Here is a 23,457-nt window from a genome sequence, read left to right as displayed (position 1 = left end):
GGGGTGGGGGGTGGGAGGGCACAGCAGTGCATCGGGCATTAAGGATCCAGGGACCTGGAGAGGCAGTCCTCATCCTGAAGAATGAAAAAGAAATAAAACATCAGGTTTTATTTCAAGTTCCTTGGAGGGAAGGCAGTGGAAGTCACTGGAAGATAGGTTGTTTTCTGTTGAAAATAACATATATTGGAAATAATAACTATGTTTCCAAAAGGCTTAAGTGCAAAACTTATTTGGGTATTCTGATTTTCACTGGGCTTGCCATTTAAAAGGAACCCGTCAATACCCTTTGACTGTCCTATTCCAATTGACAAGTTTTCCTGGGAAGCTTCTGGTGCATTTCTAGAAGGCTGTGGGGCCCTCCGCAGGTTCCTCGGCTGCTGCCCTCTTGTGGTCACCTAAGCACATACCACAAAAGCATCCAGATTCTGTTCAGTCCCCAGGCAGAAGAGCCCAGCCCTGTGCTCAACTTGACTTCTTGCCCAGTGACTGACCCTCAGCACCATCTCTCCTCAGTGGCAGTAGCCCCTTTCCTGCAAGGTGGAGCTTTAAGCCTCATGAAGTTCTGTAGAATACCCAGAGGCCAGCTGAGCACAGCCTCTGCATTCACCTGGGAGTCTTTCTCCCCCAAGAGAATTTCCAGGTTTGGGCCTAGCGGGAGGTGCCCACCCTCTTCTCCAGTCCAGCAGTTTTCACAATGGAAAGGGCAGCGGGAAAGCAGAAGATGGCAGCTCCCATGCTGATGGCTTCTCAATGCACTCCTCACGGAGGGGGCGCCGAGACCCACAGCCATCCTAAAAGGGGACATGACTCTGAGACTGGCAGGTAGGGAGGTACAGTCCCGGGAAAGGACAGGTCTCACTGCAAATCATTTCTCCATGTGCAGACAGCCTCCTCTCAGCCCCTCTGCTGCCACCTCTTCCCTGCTTTCTGCAGCCATGCAGGCATAAACTGTCTCTGGTGTTCCCATCTGCCCTGGTCCCTGTCGCCACTGTCCCACCTGCCCCTGGGTGAAGTCCTACCAATGTTTGCCTAATCCTAGAAGCTCAACCTCTTTATCTTCTTTATCATAGTCATTACAACCTGCTTACTTGCTTTGTATAAAATTGCAAAAGAGAAATCAAATTTCTGCAGCTGGGAGTGGCCGACTTCACAGGTCAGACTGTGATGGGGAACAACATTTTGCATTTTTAAAATTTAGTTAATAGTTCAACAGTGTTTCTCCAACACTCCCCACAGTCAGCACTGAAGGGGAGAATATCTGGACCCTTAACAGGCACCTGCTGCCCCTCACAGCAGTTGTATAGCAGGAGACCATGGGCACAGGTGCCCACCAGCCTAGAGATGGCAGTGGGAATCTATTCAGGGTAAACAAACTTCCTTAGGAAATTGGGTTCCGTTGAGCATGTTGGACACTGATTTGCTGTGTAACTTGAAGCATGTTTATCTCAAGTTCACTCTGTAATAGAAAAAGGTGATCCTATGAAGTGTTTTTTTTTAAATGTCATGAATATTTTTTCCATGTTTTTATTGGTGTATTATGGTTGTACATAATGTTGGCATTTGTTGGTACATATTCATACATACGCACAATATAACAATATAATTTGGTCAATATCACTCCCAGTATTTCCCCTTTCCTTCTCCTCCTCCCTCACCCTGGTCCATTTCTCTACTCTATAGATCTCCCTTCAATTTTCATGAGATCCCCTCTCCAATAACCTTTATTTCCCCTTTTTCCTCTGTAGCTCCAACATACGAGAGAAAACAGACAAACTTGACCTTCTGGGTTTGGACTATTTCACTTGACATAAACATCTCTAGTTCCAACCATTTTCCTGCAAATGTCATAATTTCATTTTTCCTTATGACTGAATAAAACTCCATTGTGTATATATGCCATGTTTCTAAGAAGGGGTTTCTACATACCTTGGAAGGTTTTATGAGGCCGTGAGTCTCGTTTGAGGCAAAGGAAGATATTTTCCGCTCACTCTTCACAACTCCATCCGTTCCCAGTGTGGAGCGGGAAGCCACCGTGCTGTCAGCTCTCCAAGGGCCCTCGGGGTTCCTGGCCCAGACCCACCAAGAGTCCAACCATGTCTGTAGCATCTGGGGGAACAAGTGGGGCCTCCTGGGAAATGTTAGGAGACCGAGTGTTACTGAGAAGAAGAAAGCATGCCTGGAGGAGCTGTGGGCTCCCCAGGTCTCCCGTGAGCCTCCTTGGTCCTTGTTACCCTTCAAGCACCGAGGAAACAGACCCCTTGCAGAGTCCTCAGTGCCTCCAACTGGGAGAGTTGCCTGGGAGTGTTGTGCTGGGATTAGAAGCTGTGGTTTCTGCAAAGTGCTAGATGAGCCCTCCATATACATTAGCCTTCACTGTCTTTCAAGTCTCAGTTGAAGATTAGTTTCTCAGAAATTTCATCTCTGGCCTCTCAATTAAGGTCACACTATCATAGTTCTCTGCTAAGTTGTAATTAGGTACTTTTGGCATGATTGTTATTATCCTCAGCCAGGGCACTAGAAGATCAAAAAGAGCAGAAATTATACATTCTCCATATAATATTCCCACAGCTTGGCACAGTACCTGGCATATAGGAACAAAAAAAATATCTGTTGAACATACAAAGAAGTGAGTAAATGGATGTTGGCCTGTGTGCATGAATGAATGAAAGCTCATTCCAAAGAATGTGAGCCCCAAGTTCCTGGACGAACTCACTATGGAAGAAATCTCCGATCACAGGGATACCTGGTGGCTTGAAAGATCCACTCTGAATCCTAATATTAGCCTATTAGGGACTTCACTTAGGCAAGAGAAAGCTCACTTTGAACCATAGCCTGTGCATGTCTTGGAGAAGTTGCTATTTGCATATAAACATTATAGATTCAGACTCAGAGATGGAGAAGAGGTTTGTTTTAGTTAACTATTTCGCCACTGTGACTAAAAGACCCAACCAGCACAACTGTAGAGGAGGAAAGGTTTATTTGAGGGCTCATGGTTTCCAGAAATCTCAATCCATAGACAGAAGGCTCCATTCCTCAAGGCTCATGGTGAAGCAGAACGTCGTGGTGGAAGAGTGTGGCAGAGGGAAGCGGCTCACATGGTTATCAGGAAGCAGAGAGAGAAAGAAATTCACTCTCCCGATACAAAATGTATCCCCCAAGCCACACCCCAATGCCCACCTCCTCCAGCCACACCCCACTACTTCTGTTACCACTCAGTTAATCCCTATCAGGGTTAATTCACTGATGGGTTAAGACTCTCACAATCCAATCGTTTCTCCTCTGAACCTCCTTACGTTGTCTCACGCATGAGCTTTGGGGACACCTCACATCCAAACCCCATCACTCATTGAGTCCAGTGGCTCAGAAATCCAGTTACTCACAACTTTGGTAAGTTCTGAAAAAAAATACGGACTCCCCAGCGCCCCTCCCTCCAACCCGCGAACTGCCAGGAGTCTATCCTAGAAACCTGGAGTTTTCCCCAAAACTCTTCAGCTGGATTCTGTTGCAGAGATTCTAATCCAGAGACCAGCGTGGCCTTATCCTGTCATATGGCCTTTTTACAGAAGAGGAAACAATGACCCGCTTACTCTCTGCCTCCAAAGATGGCGTGAACATTTGAATGAACACAGAAGTTAGGGAATCCTTTGCATGGGACCTGAAAATTCAGTGTGCCTTACAAAACAGCACATAATACAATTACTACTTGGTCAACTCATTAGCATGCCAATGAGGTCTGAGTAAAAGGCCTGGACAACCTCCTCCTCCTCCTATTGTGAGGAGGGTAAATATTAGCTCAAGTTTGGCAACTTGATCACATGTCCTCCAAAAGGCCGCACACTTGGCAGGGGCAGTTTGCCAAGTTCGACACAGCGTGGCCCAGTGTTACCAAGTGCTAACAGCTGGGTCACCATGCCAAGTCCTTCCCCTCCAGGGCCTTGGTCCTGTGAACACAGCACTCATTGCCTCCATCCTCAAATGCCTTTTTCTCAACCTGGGCACTTAGGATGCTTTTTATTGGATGATTCCTTGTGGGCTATGGTGGGGGGTGAACTACCCTGCTCACTGTAGGACGTTTAGCACACCTGCGGCCTCTGCCCACTAAAAATAAATTTTAAATGCCTCTAGTCCCCGGCCAAATCTCCCCTGGGAGGATGAAGTCCCCCTCTCCCTTCCCAGTTGAGAACAGCTCTAACCTTATGAATCCACTCTACCAAGAACTCCGAGGACGGCAGCATGAGATCGGGAAGTTTCCCTGGAGCATTTTTCCCCAGGAGAAAATACGAAAGAATATTTCTATGGATTCCATGAACAAGACTCAAAAACGATAAACCAAAAGGAAAGGATCGATAATTTTACCTGCATTAAAGTCTAAAACTGTGATGGGAGAGACATCATATGTTAAGTTGCAGCAGACCAGGAAAACTATTTGCAACTCAAATATTTGACAGAGGATTAATTTTCAGAAAACATAACAGATATCTCAAAATCAATAATAAAAAGACACACACCCAAAAGATACACGGGCAAAGGTAAATATGGTGGGCCATCCACTAACAGGAAATTGAATGGTCAAGGCATGCATGAAAATCAACCAGCCACCTCAGTGGACAGGCAAATGCAAATTGAAATGATCAGATGCTCCCTTACACACGGTACCAGGGAGGCAGGAAATGAACAAGTCAGCAGAGCCAAGTGGTGGGGAGGCACCTAAGCACGGGCATCTACTACCCCACATTACTAGTGAAGGTGGAAATTGGTAAAAATCACTTCAGAACATTATCCGTCACTATGGGGTAAAGCTGACTCTGCCATTACTCTCCTAAGACATCTCCACAAGGGTACCGCCATGTTGGCAACTGTGCAAAACTGAAGACAACCCAAATGTCCGTCTAAAACTGGTGAATGGGTGCCATTTAAAATACACCTGCACACAATGGAATATGATTAGCATTAAAAAATAATGGACTTGGGGCTGGGATTGTGACTCAGTGGTAGAGCGCTTGCCTAATATGTGTGAGGCACTGGGTTCAATTCTCAGCACCACATACAAATACATAAAAGTTTATCAACAACTAATAAAAGTATTTTTTTTTTATTAATGGACTGGCTCTGTGAACCCTGTTTTAATGGAGAAAACCACATTTTTGAAAGGACAACCCAGTATGGATCCAATTACCCAGAGCTTAAAAGCAAAGAGTGCTACATGCCATTTGTAGACACATGCATGTGGTTAAAAAAAAATTAAGAACATGGATGAAACTTGGATAAAAGGAAGGCAGGAAATGGTATGCAGGGGTTCTACAACTGTGTTTACTATATTTTATTTTTTAAACCAACAATAAGGCATAGAGTGGAAACATGGCCGCATGCTAACCTGGGTTTAATTAGGATGACGGGGATGTGCAGTATCAATTATGTCATTCTCTAGACTTACTTGAAAGTCTAAAATATTTTATATACTCAAAAATAAATATGTCTGGAAAAAACAAAACTATGGGGATTGAAAACAGGTGGTTGCCAAGAGCTGAGGAGGAGGGCTGGGGTTAACTATAAAGGGGAGAGAATTTTCAGGGGTGAGGGGACCATTGTATATTTGCTGTGGTGGTGGTGAGTGTGTCAAAACTCACAGATAGTACATTTTTGTTGTTGTTGTTTTAGTTGTAGGTGGACACAATGCCTTTATTTATTTATGTGGTGCTGAGGATCAAACCCAGTGCCTCACACATGTAAGGCAAGCTCTCCACCCACTGAGCTACAGCCCCAGCCCCAGGCCCAGCCAGGAACCTTTTTAAAAAGCAAATTTCATTATATGTGAGTTATATATTAATAAAATTAAAAATGAAAAATATCTACTGACAATAGAACAGAAAGTGCAGAATTGGACATCAATTAAAGGATAAGTTATGGAAAAAGAAATGCTATATAAAATTGGTTTCTTACTTGGGATGAGTGCATTCCTCAATATAAGCAACCCATCTTCTAAATTCAATCCACGTGGGAAATGCAGGGGTGCATCTGTCTGTAGTGCAGAATGTGCTAAAATGACCAGCTCTTTGTCCCTTGTCCCATTCAGAGCAAAAACACACTTCCAGTCCTTCTCTCCTGTTCAGATCACCCAAATAGATTGGAAAATCCTTCAAGACAGGATTATCGATATTCCTGATGTCTGGGCTTGGATGTAGCTCAGTGGCAAAGCGTCTGCCTTGCATTCACAAAGCCCTGCGTTCAACCCTCAGTTCCAAAAAAAGACCAAAAAAAAAAAAAAAAAAAAAAAGAACCCCACCAATATTCCTGATGTCCTCATAACTTGGTGGCTCTCAGAAATATTTGGCTATGACCAAATGAATGACTGAAAGAAAAAGGAATCAATTCTTGCCTTGGCATCCTGCTTCTGTGTTATCGGAGGCAATGTCTTCTCTGACATGGCGGTGGTTTTATTAATTTCTCTCCTTCCTACATGATGTCCTCTCTGCAAACCCCTCTTACTCTCCCCTTCCAGATGTCAGAGCTGTTCTCAGGTTTGTGGTGACCCTCATGATCAAGGGTGAGGCACTGAAAAGGAGGGGAAGCTTTCTTAGGATCAGCAGCCATTCCTGTCTGTCCATCATAGAGGGGTCCCAGGGAAGGCTGTGCTAAAACCAAAAAAGTCCCAGGAAAATCAGGTTGAGTCAGTCCCTCTTCTTAGAGTCCATGGTTTCAGCATGTCAACTTGCAGCTGCACTGGAGGGGATGTGGCTGGAACATTTTCGAAACATTAATAATCTTAGATTAATATGTTTAGGGCTTTCATGTTGGGCCAGTCAGAATCCCCAGAGAAACTTCCAGTCTCCTGCCTGAAGGGTCAGGATTCTGGAAGCCTCCAGGGTGGGGTATCCATGCAGTCCCTTCCTTTTTCAGATTTTAGTGCAGCACCCACATCCTCTCCTGTGTCTGGCAGCGGTCCACCCAGAGGTCCTGCTCTGTTGGCCATAATTATTTCAATATGCACCCAAAAAAGGATCTTAAAATATAAATAACCATAATACCAATATTGCATTAAAAAGTTGATAAGTCTTTAATATCATCAAATACCTGATCAGTGTTCAAATTCCAATTGTTTCATAAATGTCATGTGCCTTTTTACAATTTATCTCAGGATCCAAATAAGGTCCGCAATTCTATAAACTTTAAACTCTTATGAAGTTCTGGTTGAAAGAGAACCCAGATCAGAATTAGACTTCTCTGACACCACCTTATGTTTTACGTAACTGCAATAGGAGAGAAAATTTATATATATCATTGCAAGCCTATGTCAATGGAAAACCATTTCCCCAGGCCCCAGGTTTCCAGCCTCATAACTAGAAGCACTTGTCAATTTGACTGCAGAACCATGTTGGCAGGTGAGTCATTTCCCACTGGAGTCCACCTACATTGCCAGGTTGCCTGGTCAATGCCACTGGCCCTTAGAGCTCCTCTGAAATCTTAAGTTAGAAGGTTCAGGTTCCAATGGAGCCACCAGGGGGCACCCAAGGAACTCGATGAACTTCATTACCTAAAAACCAACGTGGCTGCTGTATTATAGATAGAAGAGACAGAAGATGCCAGGTGAGACTTTATTCTCCCTCCTGCAGGTCAGATTCCAGCAGCCAAAGACCAGCTCTCAAAGAACTGTGGCTCATTCCCTATGCTGACTGGAAAAGGCCAAAGTAGCTGTCAATTGCCTTGTCAGAGGATTTGAAGTTTTCTCATCTCCCCAGACAGCGGTGGTCTTTCTCTTCAATCTAGACAGCAAAGCACATACCAGGGGCCCCTTCCATGTACATGAGCACCTGGTAGCTCCACGACTATTAATATGTACTTTGATTATTAAGTAGACAGAGAGCTGTATTATCCGCAATGTTAGACACCTGTAATAAGGATGTGATTCCATGGTGGAATGTTTGCTTAGAATGTGAAGGCCCTGGCTTCAGTCTCCAGCACCACCCAGAGGAAGAGACATCCATAAGTGTGGACAGTTGGTGTGAAGTGAGAAACTCCAGGCCATTTGGTCTTATGAGAGTCTTGCCTCTCAAGGCATCACTGCGGAAAGTCGAAGCAGTTGGTGTAGAAGCCTCTTGTTTGCTGAGGTCTCTTCCTCCTGTTAGGAGCTTTGGTTGGGGGACTATATTAGTTTCCTAGGGTGGTTATTACAAAGCACCACAAACAAGGTGACTTAAAACAACAGAAACATTCTTCTCTCACGGTTCTGTAGGCCACAAGTCAGAAATCCAGGGGCCAGCCTGGCCACGCTCCGACAGCTCTAGGGAGAGCCCACCCGCCTCTTTCAGCTTCCGGTGTTCACCAGCACGCTTGGTGTTCCTTGCTTGTACACACTCATCTTCTCCTGGGGTGTCTTACGTTGTCCTCCCTCTGTGTGTGTGTCTGTCTCTGTGTCCAAATTTCCTCTTTTTATAAGGACACCACTAGTGTTAGTCTTCCAGCTCAGCAGCCTCGTTTAACTTAATTACTCCTGTAAAGACTCTCTCCAAATAAGGTAACATTCTGAGGAACTGGGGGTTAGGACTTCGGCATATCGTTTTGGAGGGACACAGTTCAATCCACAGCAGGAATCATGCTGTAGAAAAGATCACGTCCAAGAAGATGGTGATGAGAGACCCCATGAATCATGTATGCTAATGGGTCACACCACCCAGAGGTTCCAGAGTAGAGTTATGAGACTGAAGATGTCACAACAACACATAAATGATCATGGCATAGAAAGCTACATGTGATTTTACTGAGAAGAGCAAGCATTATGGCCCAAGTAAGCCTCATAACCCAAATTACAATGAATCACAACATTCGATCATTTTCTTTTGTTAAAAAGAAAATTGAAGCACAATAACATTTTAGAGTTATTTGGGAGCAAATAACAATCACGAATCAAGCGGCCCCAAGTCAGAAGTGGTCCAGGAGCTCCTGAGGGAGTGGGAGGGGGAGGCCTTTATAGGACAGGCACAGGAGCGAAGCAACACAGTATGTGATTGGTGACAGTACAGAGCTGCCTTACTTAGTCTCTGGCACTAGAAAGTCCCTAGTTATATAAGTTCATTGGCTGCTCCTGGTTGATTAAGTTCTGTTTTTCTTTAATATAAACATTTACAAGAAATAATGCAAGTTAAGTTTTGCTTACATCTGCCAATCAAGCAAGGTTAAAGGTCACTTAGGAAGGCTGACTGGCTTTGTCTACTCTGGATCTTTCAGGCCTGGCTCCATTTTAATTTTACACTATGATCACTGATACAAAAAATCAAATGCAAGCCAACACCCAAACAAAGAAATCCAGATTTTTGTTAAAATGATTCAGCTGAGGGTGATTATTGTACTCCTACAAAAATTATCATAGAACAATCTTATTTTAATCACAGAGAACCTGTATGTATTAAATGTTCACAAAATCAGATTCGCAGCTCTTCTCAGGAACACAAGCATCGTTTGCTTAATGAGGACACCCGGGCCTCTGCTCGTCACCACCAATAAAAGGCCATCCGCTCTTCTGGGTTTTAGCCAGGGTGTTCACGGCCCTGCAGGCACTGGTCCACCCAGGCTCTGCTTCAGTTCCTGCCACGGCCTCTCAATGAACAGCGTCAGGGCCAGCCCAGAGACGAAGGTCAGCACACAGTGTCCAGAGAAAAGATAGAACTGCAAGGGAAGAGGGAACAGCGAACGCAGTTTTACCCTCCAATTCACACATCTTAGAGTGTGCCATCCCCCTTATATGAAATGGCTCTGTAGAACAGACAGTCCCAAGCATTAAAACTAAAATAAAGATGTCATCCTGTGGAAAGCCCTCCCCCTCCCTCCCTCAAATGGAACAGAACAATAAAGCTCTTTGGAAAACCAAACAGGCTTCTAACCAAGCCAATGCTTGGCTGTGTCACTGAAGAGAACAAACCCTGGTGCTGTGACAGAACCGGGGGCTGGGCGCTCACTCACCATGTTGGAATCAGTGTAGTGAAGAAGGGTTTCCTGAAGTCCGTTGTGCAGTATGATCAGGATCGGGTGCACCAGGTAGCAAGCGTAACTGATGCGGGCCAGGAAACTCCAGATATCACAAGAAAGTACCCATGTTACCAGACCTGGAGGGGACACGCACTGCCTGAGGAAGTCACAAGCCCCTCTCTGATACCTCGGGGGACCCTTATTCAGCCTATGGAGTCTCCTAGTCTCCCCACTACCCAAACCCATTGGGTTTTTTCCCTTCTCTGTTGCTATATCCCCAGCATCTAGAACATCACCTGGCATAAAAACAAATATCCAAAAGTATTTTATGTAATTAAGTGAATTTAAAAAAGGATGGGTTTACCCCAAGCAGAGTCCAAACTAAAATGATCCAAGACACCACCAGGCAACAAAACAAAATGGTTAGAGGAAAATTAAGTCATCAAAGGGCCTAAGCTCAGAGGTAGGCCAGACACACAAAAGAGCCACAGAGTCGAGAATCCCACGTACACAGCGAGCCATGGCGGACTCCAGCAAATCTTCATCACATTGTTAACATAACTAATGCAGATTTGATCGGTTTTATAGTTTTATGGTTACTTTATAAAAATTTTGGAGGCTTTATAAATGTATGTGCTATACATATAAGAACTTGTATCTAAACTTATATTTGTTTGTGTTTAGGTAAAATTAGGATAAAAACAATTTAGGCCAACATGAAAGATCCAAAAGAATCTTTAGCTCTTTGGAACAAGTCCAAACATAAGTTCAGAGGCCATGGCTGAAAGTGACAGGATTTCAACCAAAGGAGTGACATGGTTGTCTAGGAGACAACATGGAGCCAACCGGGACCTGCATGGTCTACGTTGGAACCAACCAAAGACGATTAGAACACTTATCTGAACCATCAAGATCCTTCCTCAGCCTGAGAGTCTCAATTAGACACTCCTTCAAATGTCACTTTTTCCTAAAGGTCACGAGGAATACACGTTTTCTCAAAACTCCTCTGATCACCCAGATCTCCCGCGTTCACTTACTGACCAATCTTGTTATCTTATAAATAGCGTGGGAGACACGAAGCCAGGACACCAGCCACCCCTGTACTTGTGAATTGACTCATGACAGCCCCCTGTGATACATCACTCAGAGATAAAGAAAAGGACTATTTGGCACCTGATGAAGAGAGACGTCACCTTACACTAATGATTGGGAAGTTATTGGTGCCACTGTAACGATATGGCTGCACATTTGTTTAATCTTCTAATAAGCAAAGTCATTCCTCTCTCGTGGTTATTTGCGTCAGCTAGTCGTTCTTGATAACAGCAGGACACAGTAGACAGGAATCCTGTGATGTTTGCCGCAATATTATAAACTGCCTGTGCCCGGCCAGGGGGAGTACTTGCTCATGTTGAGATTCTAGGGACTATTCAGGGGCATTGCCCCAGGATGGGGAAGGACATAGGGTCTGAAGTTTCCCATAAATGCAGACACACAGTCAGCTAGAATGTGGCCCCTTTCCTCTTCAACATCACCTTCCCATATATGGGAAAGCTTTTAAAATTGGGACATGGGCCTGGGGATGTGACTCAGTGTTGGACACTTACCTAGCATACATAAAGCTTTGGGTTCAAGCCCCAGACTGCAGAGTGAGTGCGTGCATGCGTGTGTGTGTGTGTGTGTGTGTGTGTGTGTGTGTGTGTGTGTGGTGGGGGGTGTATAATCTTACAGCCAGGCATAGCAGTGCACACCTATAATCCCACATACTCAGGAGACTGAGGCAAGAGGATGGCAAGTTCAAGGTTAGCCTCAGCAACTTAGTGAGACCCTGTTTCAAAATAGAATTAAAAGGAGCCGAGGCATACTATGGTAATGCAGCCACATCAATGTTTATAGCAGCTCAATTCAGACTAGCAAAACTATGGAACCAACCTAGATGCCCTTCAATAGATGAATGGATTAAAAAAATGTGGTGTATATACACAATGGAATATTACTCAGCCTTCAAGAAGAATGAAATTACAGCATTTGCAGGTAAATGGATGGCACTGGAGAATATCATGCTAAGTGAAATAAGCCAATCCTAAAAAACCAAAGGCCGAATGTTTTCTCTGATAAGTGGATGCTGATCCATATTGGGAGGTGGGTAGGGAAGAATGAAGGAATTTTGGATTGTAGAGAGGGGAGTGAGGGGAGGGATAGGGTGGCAGGGATGGGAAGGATGATAGAATGAGACACATTATTACCCTATATACATGCATGAAAAAAATTTTTTAAATATGTATTGCTGTCAAAAAAAGATAATGAAAAAAATTTCAATACCACATATTACTTTACTAAGATTACTCTACAATGTTCACATTTTTCCTGTTCCCAAATGAAATTGACGTGTACTTACTAAGAATAAAAATAAATAAATATTTTTAAAAGGTGGTTCAATCCTCAGTATTGTTAAGATAAAATAAAATTGGAGTATAACAGAACAAATTATTACTAGATTAAAATTCTCAAAAATTTAAGAATTATTTTAATCAACATCTAAAAGGGGGAATGTTGCTCAAAAAGAAGGAGCCTCGGCCTTTGGCATTGTACTGTTTTAGGTGCTCCTTCTAGCTCAGCCACATACCAGCTGTGTGGCCTTCACTTCATGCACCATGTTCTCATTGAGAAATGGAGCTAATTATAGGTCTGCCTCTTGGGGGTGTGGCCAGTGTTACCTGGGGTCTCGCCTGTGACATTTCCACAGGACCGGGTGCACAGCCTGGGCTCCATCAGCCATGTTAGAATCACACCAGGATTTGTAGCCCTTTTGCTGAGGCTGATGGGTTTGGGTTCACAGGCAGAGTCTAACCTCATCCCAGTGATGTTCCCAGAGGGTGACACTGTCATGCCTCTGCTGGCTCTGGCTCCTCGGCTTCAGGGATTCTGGGAGGTTTAGGGCTGCAATTTTTTGTTTTTGGTACTAGGCTGGAACCCAGGGGTACTTAACCACTGAGCCACATTATATTTTATTTAGAGACAGGGTCTCACTGAGTTGCTAAGTGCCTTGCTAATCTGCCGAGGCTGGCTTTGAACTCTCGATCCTCCTGCCTCAGCCTCCCGAGTTGCTGGGATTCCTGCAATGTTTTGCAGACACTGCCTGCCATCTGCTGACCCCCCATGCACTCTCTTTCTTTCTATCTCATGCCAAATAGCGGAGAAAAGGAGGAAAACGTGGGGCAGGGTTTCCAGTACAGATCTCTAACTGGGAGATTCCTTTCTTTCCATTTTCACCCTTATCTACTTGACTCTGGCACCTCAAAAGCCAATTTGACAGAAATAGTTCCCCAGTTATGGAAGGGGGGCTTGCAGACTTTGGTTTCACCTCCTCAGAGGAAGAGACTAAAGCCCAAGGTGGGTGTGACCAGAAGTCTTGGCCCCTGGCATTAAATTACTGTTTTCTTACTGCATTTCTCCACCTGAATCCTTTCCAACTTCAAACTAGCTTTACTGTCTCCAGTAACAACTTTGTCAGAATTACATTTTAACATAGACCAACATAAAGTCTAAAACAGTATGTGGGGTGTTTTCTCCAAGGACACAGACAAATTGATGTTTCTGAGTCATTCCTCAACCGCTCCAGTACGGAGAAGCCCCTGTGGGTACACAGGCTGTGGTTTACATTTGTCACCCTTGGGTGAGCACCAGAGCAGAGCCCAGGGCCACCTCCTACCTCCATAGCCTTCCTGGCATGCAAAGATGATCCAGCCCACGGCTGCCGCCCACAGGGTCCGGTGGAGGGCCTGGTAGACTGCAGTCAGCACTGGACTCTCAGCAGAGGGGTCATCCAGCACGTACGCCAGAGCGACAACGGTGAAGAGCATCAGCAGGGAGCACGTCCACCCCCACAGGGCCTGCGCCTACGAGGAAGGGAGAAGGGGCTCACAGGCCATTCAGACCACTGCGCCTTCACGTCTTTTTGTACAGACTCACTTTTTTGGTGTTACTTCTGTCACTTCAGAAACCTCAACTTGTACATTTGACTCAGATAGAGGGCTCAGTCTACCAGTTACCACAGGTGAGCAGTGGTTGGACAAAGGGTGCGTCTGATTGTAAAGGGGTGGGACAAGAAGCCTGTGTGGTGACAACGAGTTGTGCTCCTTGACCACGGTGGTGGTTGCTCAGATCAGCACACACGACAACACGTCCCAGAACCAACATGCACAAACGACAACAGGGGAAGCAGGCATGGACTGTGCCAATGTCTCCAACTCCAGGGTGTGCTAATGCACCCTTCGCTGTCACCTGGTACCTGGTTGAAGGGTGCAGAGGACCTCTCTGTGCTCTCTGTTTGTAACTTCCTGTGAATCTACAACCATTTCAAAATGAAGGTTAAAAGAGAGAAAGTCAATAAGGTCATGCGCTAACCTGCTCCTGCCACTCCTGATCTCCCATGCTGCCTCTTAACCAAAGGCGGCTCCTTGATGGAGCCTCCCCACCCTACGGGGGAGAGCCCACGGGCCACCGCACCTGCCTGGGCTGCGCCCTAGACACCAGGACGCGAAATGCTGGAAGGGAGAGCCGAGAAGTTCTCACCTCCAACAGCCCCGACTTCAATGCCACTGCTCAGTCTGAGAAGGCGGCTCTTACGCCTCCTCGCCTGACCTTCTTATTTCCAAGCCGTCTTCCGGCTGTCTTGCTTCTCCGTGTCCAAGTTCTCAGGCTGCTGTGATGTTATCTACTGAACGGAGCCACCGTCAGAGCAGTCCACCATCCTGTCTCTCAGACCTTCTAGGGTCTCAGGCTCCTGTCCTAGTTTCCGGACACAGGGAAGGAAAGGCAAACCCTCAGGGGCTCTGAGCTCTGTCAGCCTAGGATCCCCTTCGACCCATTGCTAAGTCCTGCAGTCTTATAAAGTGCATCCCAGGTGCGGGCTCTCTTCCTGTCCTTTCTTCTACCATAGTGCATCCTGCCTGATCTCATCCCAAGACGTGGAGCATGCCCAGTTCCCTCCGGCTCAGACTCAGTCCTTATTTTAAACCTTCTAAAGCTTAGGTGGTTTGTTCGACCTAACATGTCTCTATTGTCCCCCAGCTCAGTGTGGCTTGTGTCCTACTTTCATATTCCCTGTTCCTGACATCAGCCCTTGAAGTGGTTCCGAATGCTCGCTCCCTCTTCATTTTAACCTTTCCCCATTGCTCACACTCCTTTTCACACCCTGGGCCCCATGTAACCTGAATTATGTTAAAACAAGGCTTTAATGGCGCTCTGAAATGATCTATAACAGAATACAGTATGTCCATGGAATATCACATGCCCAGCCTATAAAAAGTCACATGGCCCTGGGTATTCTTTACATCTGGCTAAATCCTATCTCTTGTTCCTGCCACAATCAACACAAGAAGATTTTCTACAAAGATCAGGGTCTTGTCTGACTTGTTTGTGAGATACACACAAAACCTAGGCAAACAAAGGTAGGGTCTTACAGAAGCATTTGGGCAGGAATTGTATCCTAGTAGTGCAATGGAATTCCTGGATCTGCTTCCACTGGGAAGCAAGTTTCCTTTCATTCATTCATTTATTGAATGCCTTCAAAGAGTCAAGATCTCAGAACCAAAGACCACAGACTCAAAGGTGAGTAAGAGAGATGCTATGTCCTCAAGGAGCTCACAGGCTTTCCCAGGGGGAAATACTAGAGAAGGATAAAATACCCGAGAAAGATATTGGCCCAATTATATTATCATATTGTGTGCATGTAGGAATATGAAATGATGAATCCCACCATTATGTCTAATGATAACGCACCAATAGAAAAAATATTGTTAAAAAATAAATTAGAAAGAAAGAAAAAATAGGACCAGGCAATGTGCAAGGAGGGCCCCAACCCAGCCTGGAAGGATAAGTGCAGATGGCCTGTTTGAAAACCTTAAGTGAGCTTTTGAGGATAGACAGGAGTCACATCAGGTGAAAGGGAGAGGCGAGAGGGGAAGAGAGTGGAAAAGCACGTTCCCAGCAGAGAAGGAAGCATGAGCATCCACACAGAATCAGAAAGAGCAGATTTGGGATCAGCAAGCCCAGAGGCAAGAAAACTAGTGGAGAAATCCAAGCAAGAGGTAACAGCTTCAACAAGATTGGCTGGAGAGATTGTGAGAGACAGCAACAGAAACGATCTGCAGGTTGAGGCGGTTGGTTGGAGCAAGAGGAGTGGTCCACAAACAGGAGGTGTCCAGTCGAGCCCAGGTTTGCAGCCTGAGCAGTGAGCTTGAGTGGTGAGTCAGAACAACTGCCCACAGGGGAGCCAGGGCCCACGTGGAAGGCAAAGGAACAGCCTCTCCCTATCTAGACACCTCCCATCTTGATTCCCACAAGGAGACATCACACCTGACCTGGAATCCTGTCTACAGAGACACAGGAACTTAAAAAATCCAACCCACTCTCTCCTCTTCCAAGAGGGCCTTACCATTGTAATCTCATGGGTGTGCTTTCCCAGATCCTTGGATTCTTTGGCTCTGAACCAAGGTTCTAATGGAGGGGACCCTACTGATCTCTAATTGGAAGCTTGGTAAGGGAAGTTCCTTGAAGAGAATCAGGATCTGGCAAGAGAATCAGAATCTGGCAAGAAAATCAACTCCTTCTTACCTGTGAGCATGAAGACACATCCACAACACACCACAGCACAATAAATGACCCCTCAGTCTGACTCCTCCTGCCCGTGACTTGGACAAGCCTGACCAGATGGACAGCACCAGTCCAATCAATCCAGTGCCCCTACAGGGAGGCATGGGAAAACCATACCTTGGTTTTAAGAATGTTTGACTGAGGGTTTTGGTGCATGAAAATGCTCAGAAAGAGGCCCACCAGGAAGGGTCCATATCGGCAATAGGGCTTGGTGTAGTATTCCAAGAAATACATTACAGTCTCATTTTCACTGAAAAATACAAGAAAATAAAGCAAAATGTTATGTCTGTTCTATGTTATATAGAAATGGGAATCTCTGAGATGTCCATTGGGGTAACCAGCAAATCCAAAGGTATATTTGGGGCACATTTGTTCATTTCCTCCACAATTATCTACCAACGGTGCCCTGCCTTGAACCGCAGCTGGCTTATCCAAGTTCCATGCCAGATTCCTAGGATATATGATGACTTTGTTCACTTTAAATAATTGTTTCTGGTGGCTGACCTTCCAGGATATCTCTGAGAATATGGTGCCCAGAAGAGACTGATCTGAGGAAAAAGAGTTCAAGGAAGCCCAGGTTGGGCTCTCAAGAAGATACCAAAGTGTGTTCTTCGATACAGTGATTTCCAAGGCATGGTCCCCTAACATTAACAGCAGTATCACCTTTAGAACTTATTAGGAACTCAAATTCCTGCCTGCCCCTCCCCTGACCTTCTGAATAGGAGGAAACTGGTGGAGGAGCTGGCCGTCTTGCAGTAAGAAGCCTTCCAGGTCACCCCATGGCCCTCAAGTCTGAGAAGCACCACCTATGGAGTGTCTGTCACAGAAGATGTCCAGGTTACACCCAGGTCCATTAAATCAGAAACTCTGGGCATGGTACCTGGAGAGGAAGATTGTCAAAGCTCACCTGGACTTGCAAAGTGCAGCCTCGATTAAGAACCATACTTTAAATGCCTCACTGTTCCCCCACCAAAGCTAGGCATGTTCTCAGCTTGACTCCCCTCACTGCCCATGCACACAGTCAGGCAGGGAGGTTTCTTGAGGATTAGTGAGTGGTTCTTCTCATACAGCTGCACATTAAAATACCTAGGGAGCTCTTACAAAAGTCAGTTGCCTGGTCTTCACCTCCAGAGATTCCCAAACAATTGGTCCAAAGTAGGGCTAGAAGCACCAGAGGGATCTAAAAGCTCCCCAGGGGACTCGAAGGTGCAACCCGGAGGGGGACCACAGGGCTAGGCATAAGTAAGCCTCCTCGCCATCACCTGGACACACCCACAGAGGCAGATGACGTTTGCAGGAAGGGCATGTGCTCTCGTGGCCAGGAGGGTTTGGTGGGTAGTCATTCACTCATTCATTTAGCGACACATCCCCACACGTTCACAAGTACTTAGGAAGCACTTCTGTACCAGGCCACTTCTGGACCATTTTATATGGGGAGGTCCGTGAAGGAGACTCTGGGAATGGGACATTTGCAAACACATCTGAAGGAGGTGAAGGAAAAAGCCCTAGAGAGATCGCAGATCCCAAAGGAAGAGCATTCTAGTCTGAGGGGTAGGGTGTGTGAAGGCCCCAAGCCAGGAGTGTGCTGGGTGGTGGAGGTGAGGTCAGTGTGGGTCTGGAGTCAGCAAGCAGGAGGATGACAGATGAAGCCGGACGTCACTGGAGGAATGGGAGCAGATGGCTGACCTGTCTGATTTTCTTCTGTGTCACTCTGCTGAATTGAGAATAGGTGTGCCGGTAATTCCTATGTAATACACAGCATGGTTATAAGGAAGAATCATCACACATAGCTCATCGGGGAGGAAAAACACCATCGTGAGCAAGGTCCTAAGTTCAGTGACACCCAGTAGCCCTGTCACCTGGTAGAGTTAACTCCAACTTCCTAAATTTCAGTCCTTCCATCCAATAAGAGCTTCCAAGCCGCGATTCACCCCTAGAGGAGAAGCACCTTTCCGCCACACGGGGGCGCTCCTTTCTTCTGAGAAGCATTTCAATGGGCAGCGTGAGTTCAAGAGCTCCCCTCAAGGCCAGTTGAAAGGTTCAGAAGTTTGAAAGCAAAAAAGCGACTGACTTTTTCCACCAGATGGAAAATTTCCCACCCATCTTTCCCACGAGCTGAGCCGATGGACCCAGAGCAAGCAGCCCCGCATTCAGCCGCTCTCCCTGGGAGGTCTGGCATGACAAGGGCTGGAGAAGGACAGAGGGGCAGGCTGGGAACCATTACCTGGCTGCTGATGGAGACGCCACCGGAAGTTTGTAAGCCAGTGTGAGCAGAGCAGTGGCCGTGGAGGATGCCAGGAAGAGCAGGGCCCCAAGGAGGACAAGCACACGTTTGCTTCTGCAAAGGAGAAAGGACATGAGGAGAGGGGCCCTTTAGGTCCCTTCACCACAACATTTATGAACCCTGACACTCCATCGAGCTCCTGCTGGCCTTGCTTTGCCAGCCGGTGGGGCATAGGGGAGATCTGGTAGACTGAGGCAGAACTGGGCCTCAGTCTAAAGGAGGACTGGGGTGCCTTTACCTTGACCATTTACTAGCTGTATGTCGCTGGACAGGGCCTTGAACTCAAGTTTCCTTGTCTAGAAGCTTACCGTGCAGCTCGAAATGACCTGGAAGAGTCCTTTTTCATCTACAAAATATTATACGGATGTAAATGGTTGATTCAGGAGAGAAATGAATTTGCTCAAGGCAGGGTGGAACATGAAGCGGACACAGACGCTCACTCCCAGGACATGGAAGGGAGAACAGGGTAGGAAAAGGATCCTGGGGTTCCTCGCCAATCTGGAAGCAGGCCAGATAAATGGATGTGGGTAGTTCCTGCTGAAGTAGTACTGGGGATAGGGAAGAACAAGAAAGCAGGGAAGGCCAATACAAGGATGTGCCAGCAAGGTCACCAATGCTCAGTTCTTCCAGAATGTTCTTCAGAGCCTCATGAAATGTATCTCAGAACTGTCCTGGGGATGAAAGAGAGAAGCATTTTCCCAATATATTTTATTTCCCATGGGTCAAGGGTGGCCCCCACACAAATTAATGCCTGCACACTTTGGGATTTTTGCATGTGTAAGACCAGAGGGTCCCTGAGTCCCAGCTATAATACTGACAGGTTCTGGGGTAAGAAAGAAGAGCTTTGAGAACCCAGTTTCTGAGCAAGGTGGCGTCTGTACTGGTTCAGAGTAATAAGGGTTGGGACTAAGAGGCTCTGCAATCTTGTAGAAATGTCAAACACAGGTGTCTCGATTTTTTTTTTTTTTTTAAGTAATTCATCATTCTGATTCAAGAGCCCCAAAGACATTCATGCCCTTTGGCCCATTAATTCCTCTTAAGAATATGCTTTCTAAAGAAATATTGGAGTTGGAGGTAAATGATTGCCATGAATATATTCATCAGACCATTATTTATAAAAGCATACAATTGGAAAGAATTCAAGTATTTAACAATGGGAGAAGGTATAAGTAAATTACAGTTCATTTGTGAAATGGAATGTTATGCAGGCTTTACAATTATGTGTACTAACAGTAAAATACTATAGGGAAATGTGTAGGTCACAAAGCTATTGAAAGGTAGAAATGTATTTATACAGAATGTTTTCATAAAAGCTAGGCAGAAAAAAATATCAGTAGCATAAGCACCAAAATATTAACAGTGACTTTGCCTCACTTTGAGTGACAAGGGACTGGATGACCATTTTTCCTCTCTTAATGCTAATATTTTCCAATCTTTCCTAAATTGAACAAGTACTTTGACAAAAAAAAAAAAAAAAAAAACCAGAATAATAAATCTCTTAAAATATGGCATGAGTGGTCCACAAACTATAAATCTCCTCATGAATTACTGAGGCCATAAAGTATTTCTAAAACTAACAGAAATTAAGATGATAAATATCCAATGTGGGGAAGCAGGTACACTGATACATCGCTGAGTGTGCTGTAAATTACTTCCCTTTCTAGAGAGCAATCTACAGCATGTAACAAGCGGCACAGAATTGCTCCTACCCTTTGACCTAGTAATTCCACTTGGAAATCTTCCCCTAAGGAAATAACAGGAGAAAAAGTAGTGTGTTCAAAGACATTCATTGCTGTGCCATTTATAATCATGAAAAACTGGGTTCAATCTAGATGCTCAACCACAAAAATGACATATAAATCCTAAACCTGAGAGGTATGCAGGTTATGTCAAGATGTGGAAGTGTTTATAAGAAGAATTGGCGCGGAAAACTCTGAGCAGTAGACAGCACCTACATGCTAATTGTAACTCTGCAAAAACGTACTGACTTGTGCCACAAAAACAGAACATGGAAGAAGGTAGACACAAAAGACATGGGACCTGCTTTTCATTTTCTCAATTTTAAAAAGCTGCTCTACACAGAACTAGAGCACTTTCTGAAGAGTTTCCAGGGACACTTATCCCAGTGTGACTCACTTTCTGTGAACAAGGATGATCACGGGTGTGGTGAGGTGGAACTGGAAATCGTTGGCAAGGTACCAGGTCCAGCCATTGCACTGAAAAGAGAAGCCAAAGTGACCTCTTGCCTTCAGGCGCCAGGTCTGCTCCACATGTCCCAGGAAGGAAAGGACCCCTAGTGGTTGGGGTGGGGAGCAGTGGGGGAGGAGGAGGAAATTTGAGCGAGTGCTCTTTCACATCCCTTGGCCCATCGATCCTCGGAACAAGTCTGGATAGTAGATTTCACAACAGAGATTCAGACAGATTTTCTCTTTTGTTTGAAAAAAAAAAAAAAAACAAAACAAAACAGTAATAGTCTCTTGGGACAGTTGTGGGAGCTGGACTCCATCACGCTACAGGAATGTGCAAGGTAGTTACCAAAATGGTGCAGTTGGAACTCAGTGGTCGGTGTTATTCTCTTTCCCTTGCCTGGTCTCCACCCCAACCTTCGGTGGAGAAACTGTGCTCATTTGGAACCACCATGTGGCTCCAGATGCACTTGGGTGGAAGCCCCTGTGTTCCCATGCAGGGTCCACATGGGATTGTCTAGCCAAAACCACCTGGTAGGAACTGTGCACGTGGATGAGAAATAAGGTAGTTACCGCCACTTTTCCTTCAATGTGAGGAAATCCCTGAGGACAATTTTCCTGTTCCTTGGACCCCAGGGTCCAAGGGAACCCCGACTTCCGCCACAGAAGGGGCAGCTTTGTCCAGAGTTGAAGAGAAGTTTTCATAGTGGGGAAAAGCGTGAGTAGCGGTCTTGAGGGCCCTGGCACCTCAAAGAGGTAACTGGCTTCTGTCCTTGCCCCTGATTCCCAAAAATGGCCCTACCCAGTGGGCTGAAAAGACAGCCTGTCTCCCAGGACCCCTCTCACAGATGGACTGCTCATCAAAGCTGCTGGGCAGTGACCAGCGGTTATCTGCGATAATTTCCAACACTTTGGAAATTCTCCTTTGGGGTCCACTTTCAAGACACATGAGGAATTGGTGACATGATTTAATTACAGCTATGGCACTTTCTTTCATTCCGAGTTCATTATGAAGACTCTGGGGCTTTGGCGAAGCCACAACATGCACAGATCTTGTAGTTCTAAACCCGCTCTGTCAGGTCTGGCTAGAAATGGAGTAGAATTTACGATGGTGAGGGTGTGTGTGAGGTTCCACCCCAGCCTAGGCTCGGTGCACATGGTGAAGATGCTGTCCTTTCCTGTGGGGTGAAGGACGTCACTGGTGCAGGAACCCCGATGGAATGGGCGCAGTCACCTTGGGACATGCCCTTGGAGCTGCCGTCACCAGCACTACCATAACCCCTCTGCTTTTCACAGCAGCTGCCCCCTGTACGGACTGACACGGCCCCACCCCGCTTGGAGATGGGACTCAGGTTGGCTCTTGGAAGTGTACCAAAGCATGGGACAGAGGCACCAGTTGACCCAGCTGCCCTCGCAAAGCCAACCACTCGAGACTCACCGCATGCCGAACGGACACAAAGTTATTTAACAACAGCAGATTGGTCCACCAGGCTTGCCGGCAGTTATCCCAGTGGAATTTGGGTACTTCCCAGACAGGTCCCCAGGGAACAAGCGAGAACACTCCAACCAACAAGCACACTGAGTACAGGTGAAGAGGCTGCAACCTGGCAGGAAAGAGAGGGAGAGAGACGGTGACTCTCCACGGGGTTCCACGTAGCCCCCGTGGTGGGCGCATGGGGCATGGAGGGTCAGGTGGCCTGAAACAGGCTCACTCAGGCCTTCACACATTCAGGGGTCCAGACTCATCGCTCAGCTGCTCCCATGTGCCAGCTCACAGCTACTGACGTGAAATTACTGTCGTTTACTCAGCAAGTTGTGGATATGAGCCACGGGGATAGAAGCTCTGTCGATATTTCTAAATCTCAAAACAATCCTGTCGGGTAGCTCTTTCTTCCACCTTACTGATAAGGAGATGAGCGCTCAGAGAAATTAGGGCGACTTGCCCAGAGTCACCCAACCACACAGCCGTGCTGAAATCTGAGAGGGGTTCCTGCTCTTTCCATGGGGTCATGCAATGGCAGTCTCCTTCCCCACTCCCTCTGCCCCTCTGCCCGTCTCAGGCCTCATTTCTTCCTTCCTTCCTTCATATCCCTTCTTCCACGCGGGACATGAAACACTTATGAAGGTGAAACAGGGCACCATGTGTCCAGATCAGCGTGGCTCAGTGGAAATGGAACCTGAGCCACGTCTGCCACTCGCCCACTTGGAATTTTCTAGTAGCTGCATTTTACAAAGTAAAAAGGAACAGGCACAATTAATTTTAATATCACTTATTTAGCCCAATATATCCAAAATATTATCATTTCAAACATGTAACCAACATAAAAATGTATTAGCAAGCTATCTTATATTCTCTTTTTCTTTTACTAACTC

At 45.9% G+C, this 23,457-nt stretch overlaps 1 protein-coding gene across 4 annotated transcripts in view; it reads right to left on the bottom strand.

The window, feature by feature from the left end:
- Nucleotides 1-8,914: 8,914 nt before the first annotated feature.
- Nucleotides 8,915-23,457, bottom strand: part of LOC306642859 (O-acyltransferase like protein-like) — a gene marked incomplete at its 5' end in the record, with an annotated part of 52,591 nt that continues 38,048 nt past the window's right edge. For all 4 annotated transcript variants that reach the window (XM_079108685.1, XM_079108683.1, XM_079108684.1 and 1 more), the window contains 7 exons: nt 8,915-9,660; nt 9,955-10,097; nt 13,670-13,856; nt 16,732-16,864; nt 18,839-18,952; nt 21,035-21,114; nt 22,523-22,688. In XM_079108685.1, the coding sequence (XP_078964811.1) occupies nt 9,535-9,660; nt 9,955-10,097; nt 13,670-13,856; nt 16,732-16,864; nt 18,839-18,952; nt 21,035-21,114; nt 22,523-22,688 (949 nt within the window). In that variant the 3' untranslated portion in view covers nt 8,915-9,534. The remainder of the gene's footprint in view (nt 9,661-9,954; nt 10,098-13,669; nt 13,857-16,731; nt 16,865-18,838; nt 18,953-21,034; nt 21,115-22,522; nt 22,689-23,457) is intronic.

The sequence above is a fragment of the Sciurus vulgaris genome, assembly GCF_902686455.1.
Source record: "Sciurus vulgaris genome assembly, chromosome: 13".
In the NCBI taxonomy this organism is placed as follows: Eukaryota; Metazoa; Chordata; class Mammalia; order Rodentia; family Sciuridae; genus Sciurus; species Sciurus vulgaris.
The sequence above is the reverse complement of the archived record's forward strand: the minus strand, read 5'-3'. Positions and strand labels throughout refer to the sequence as shown.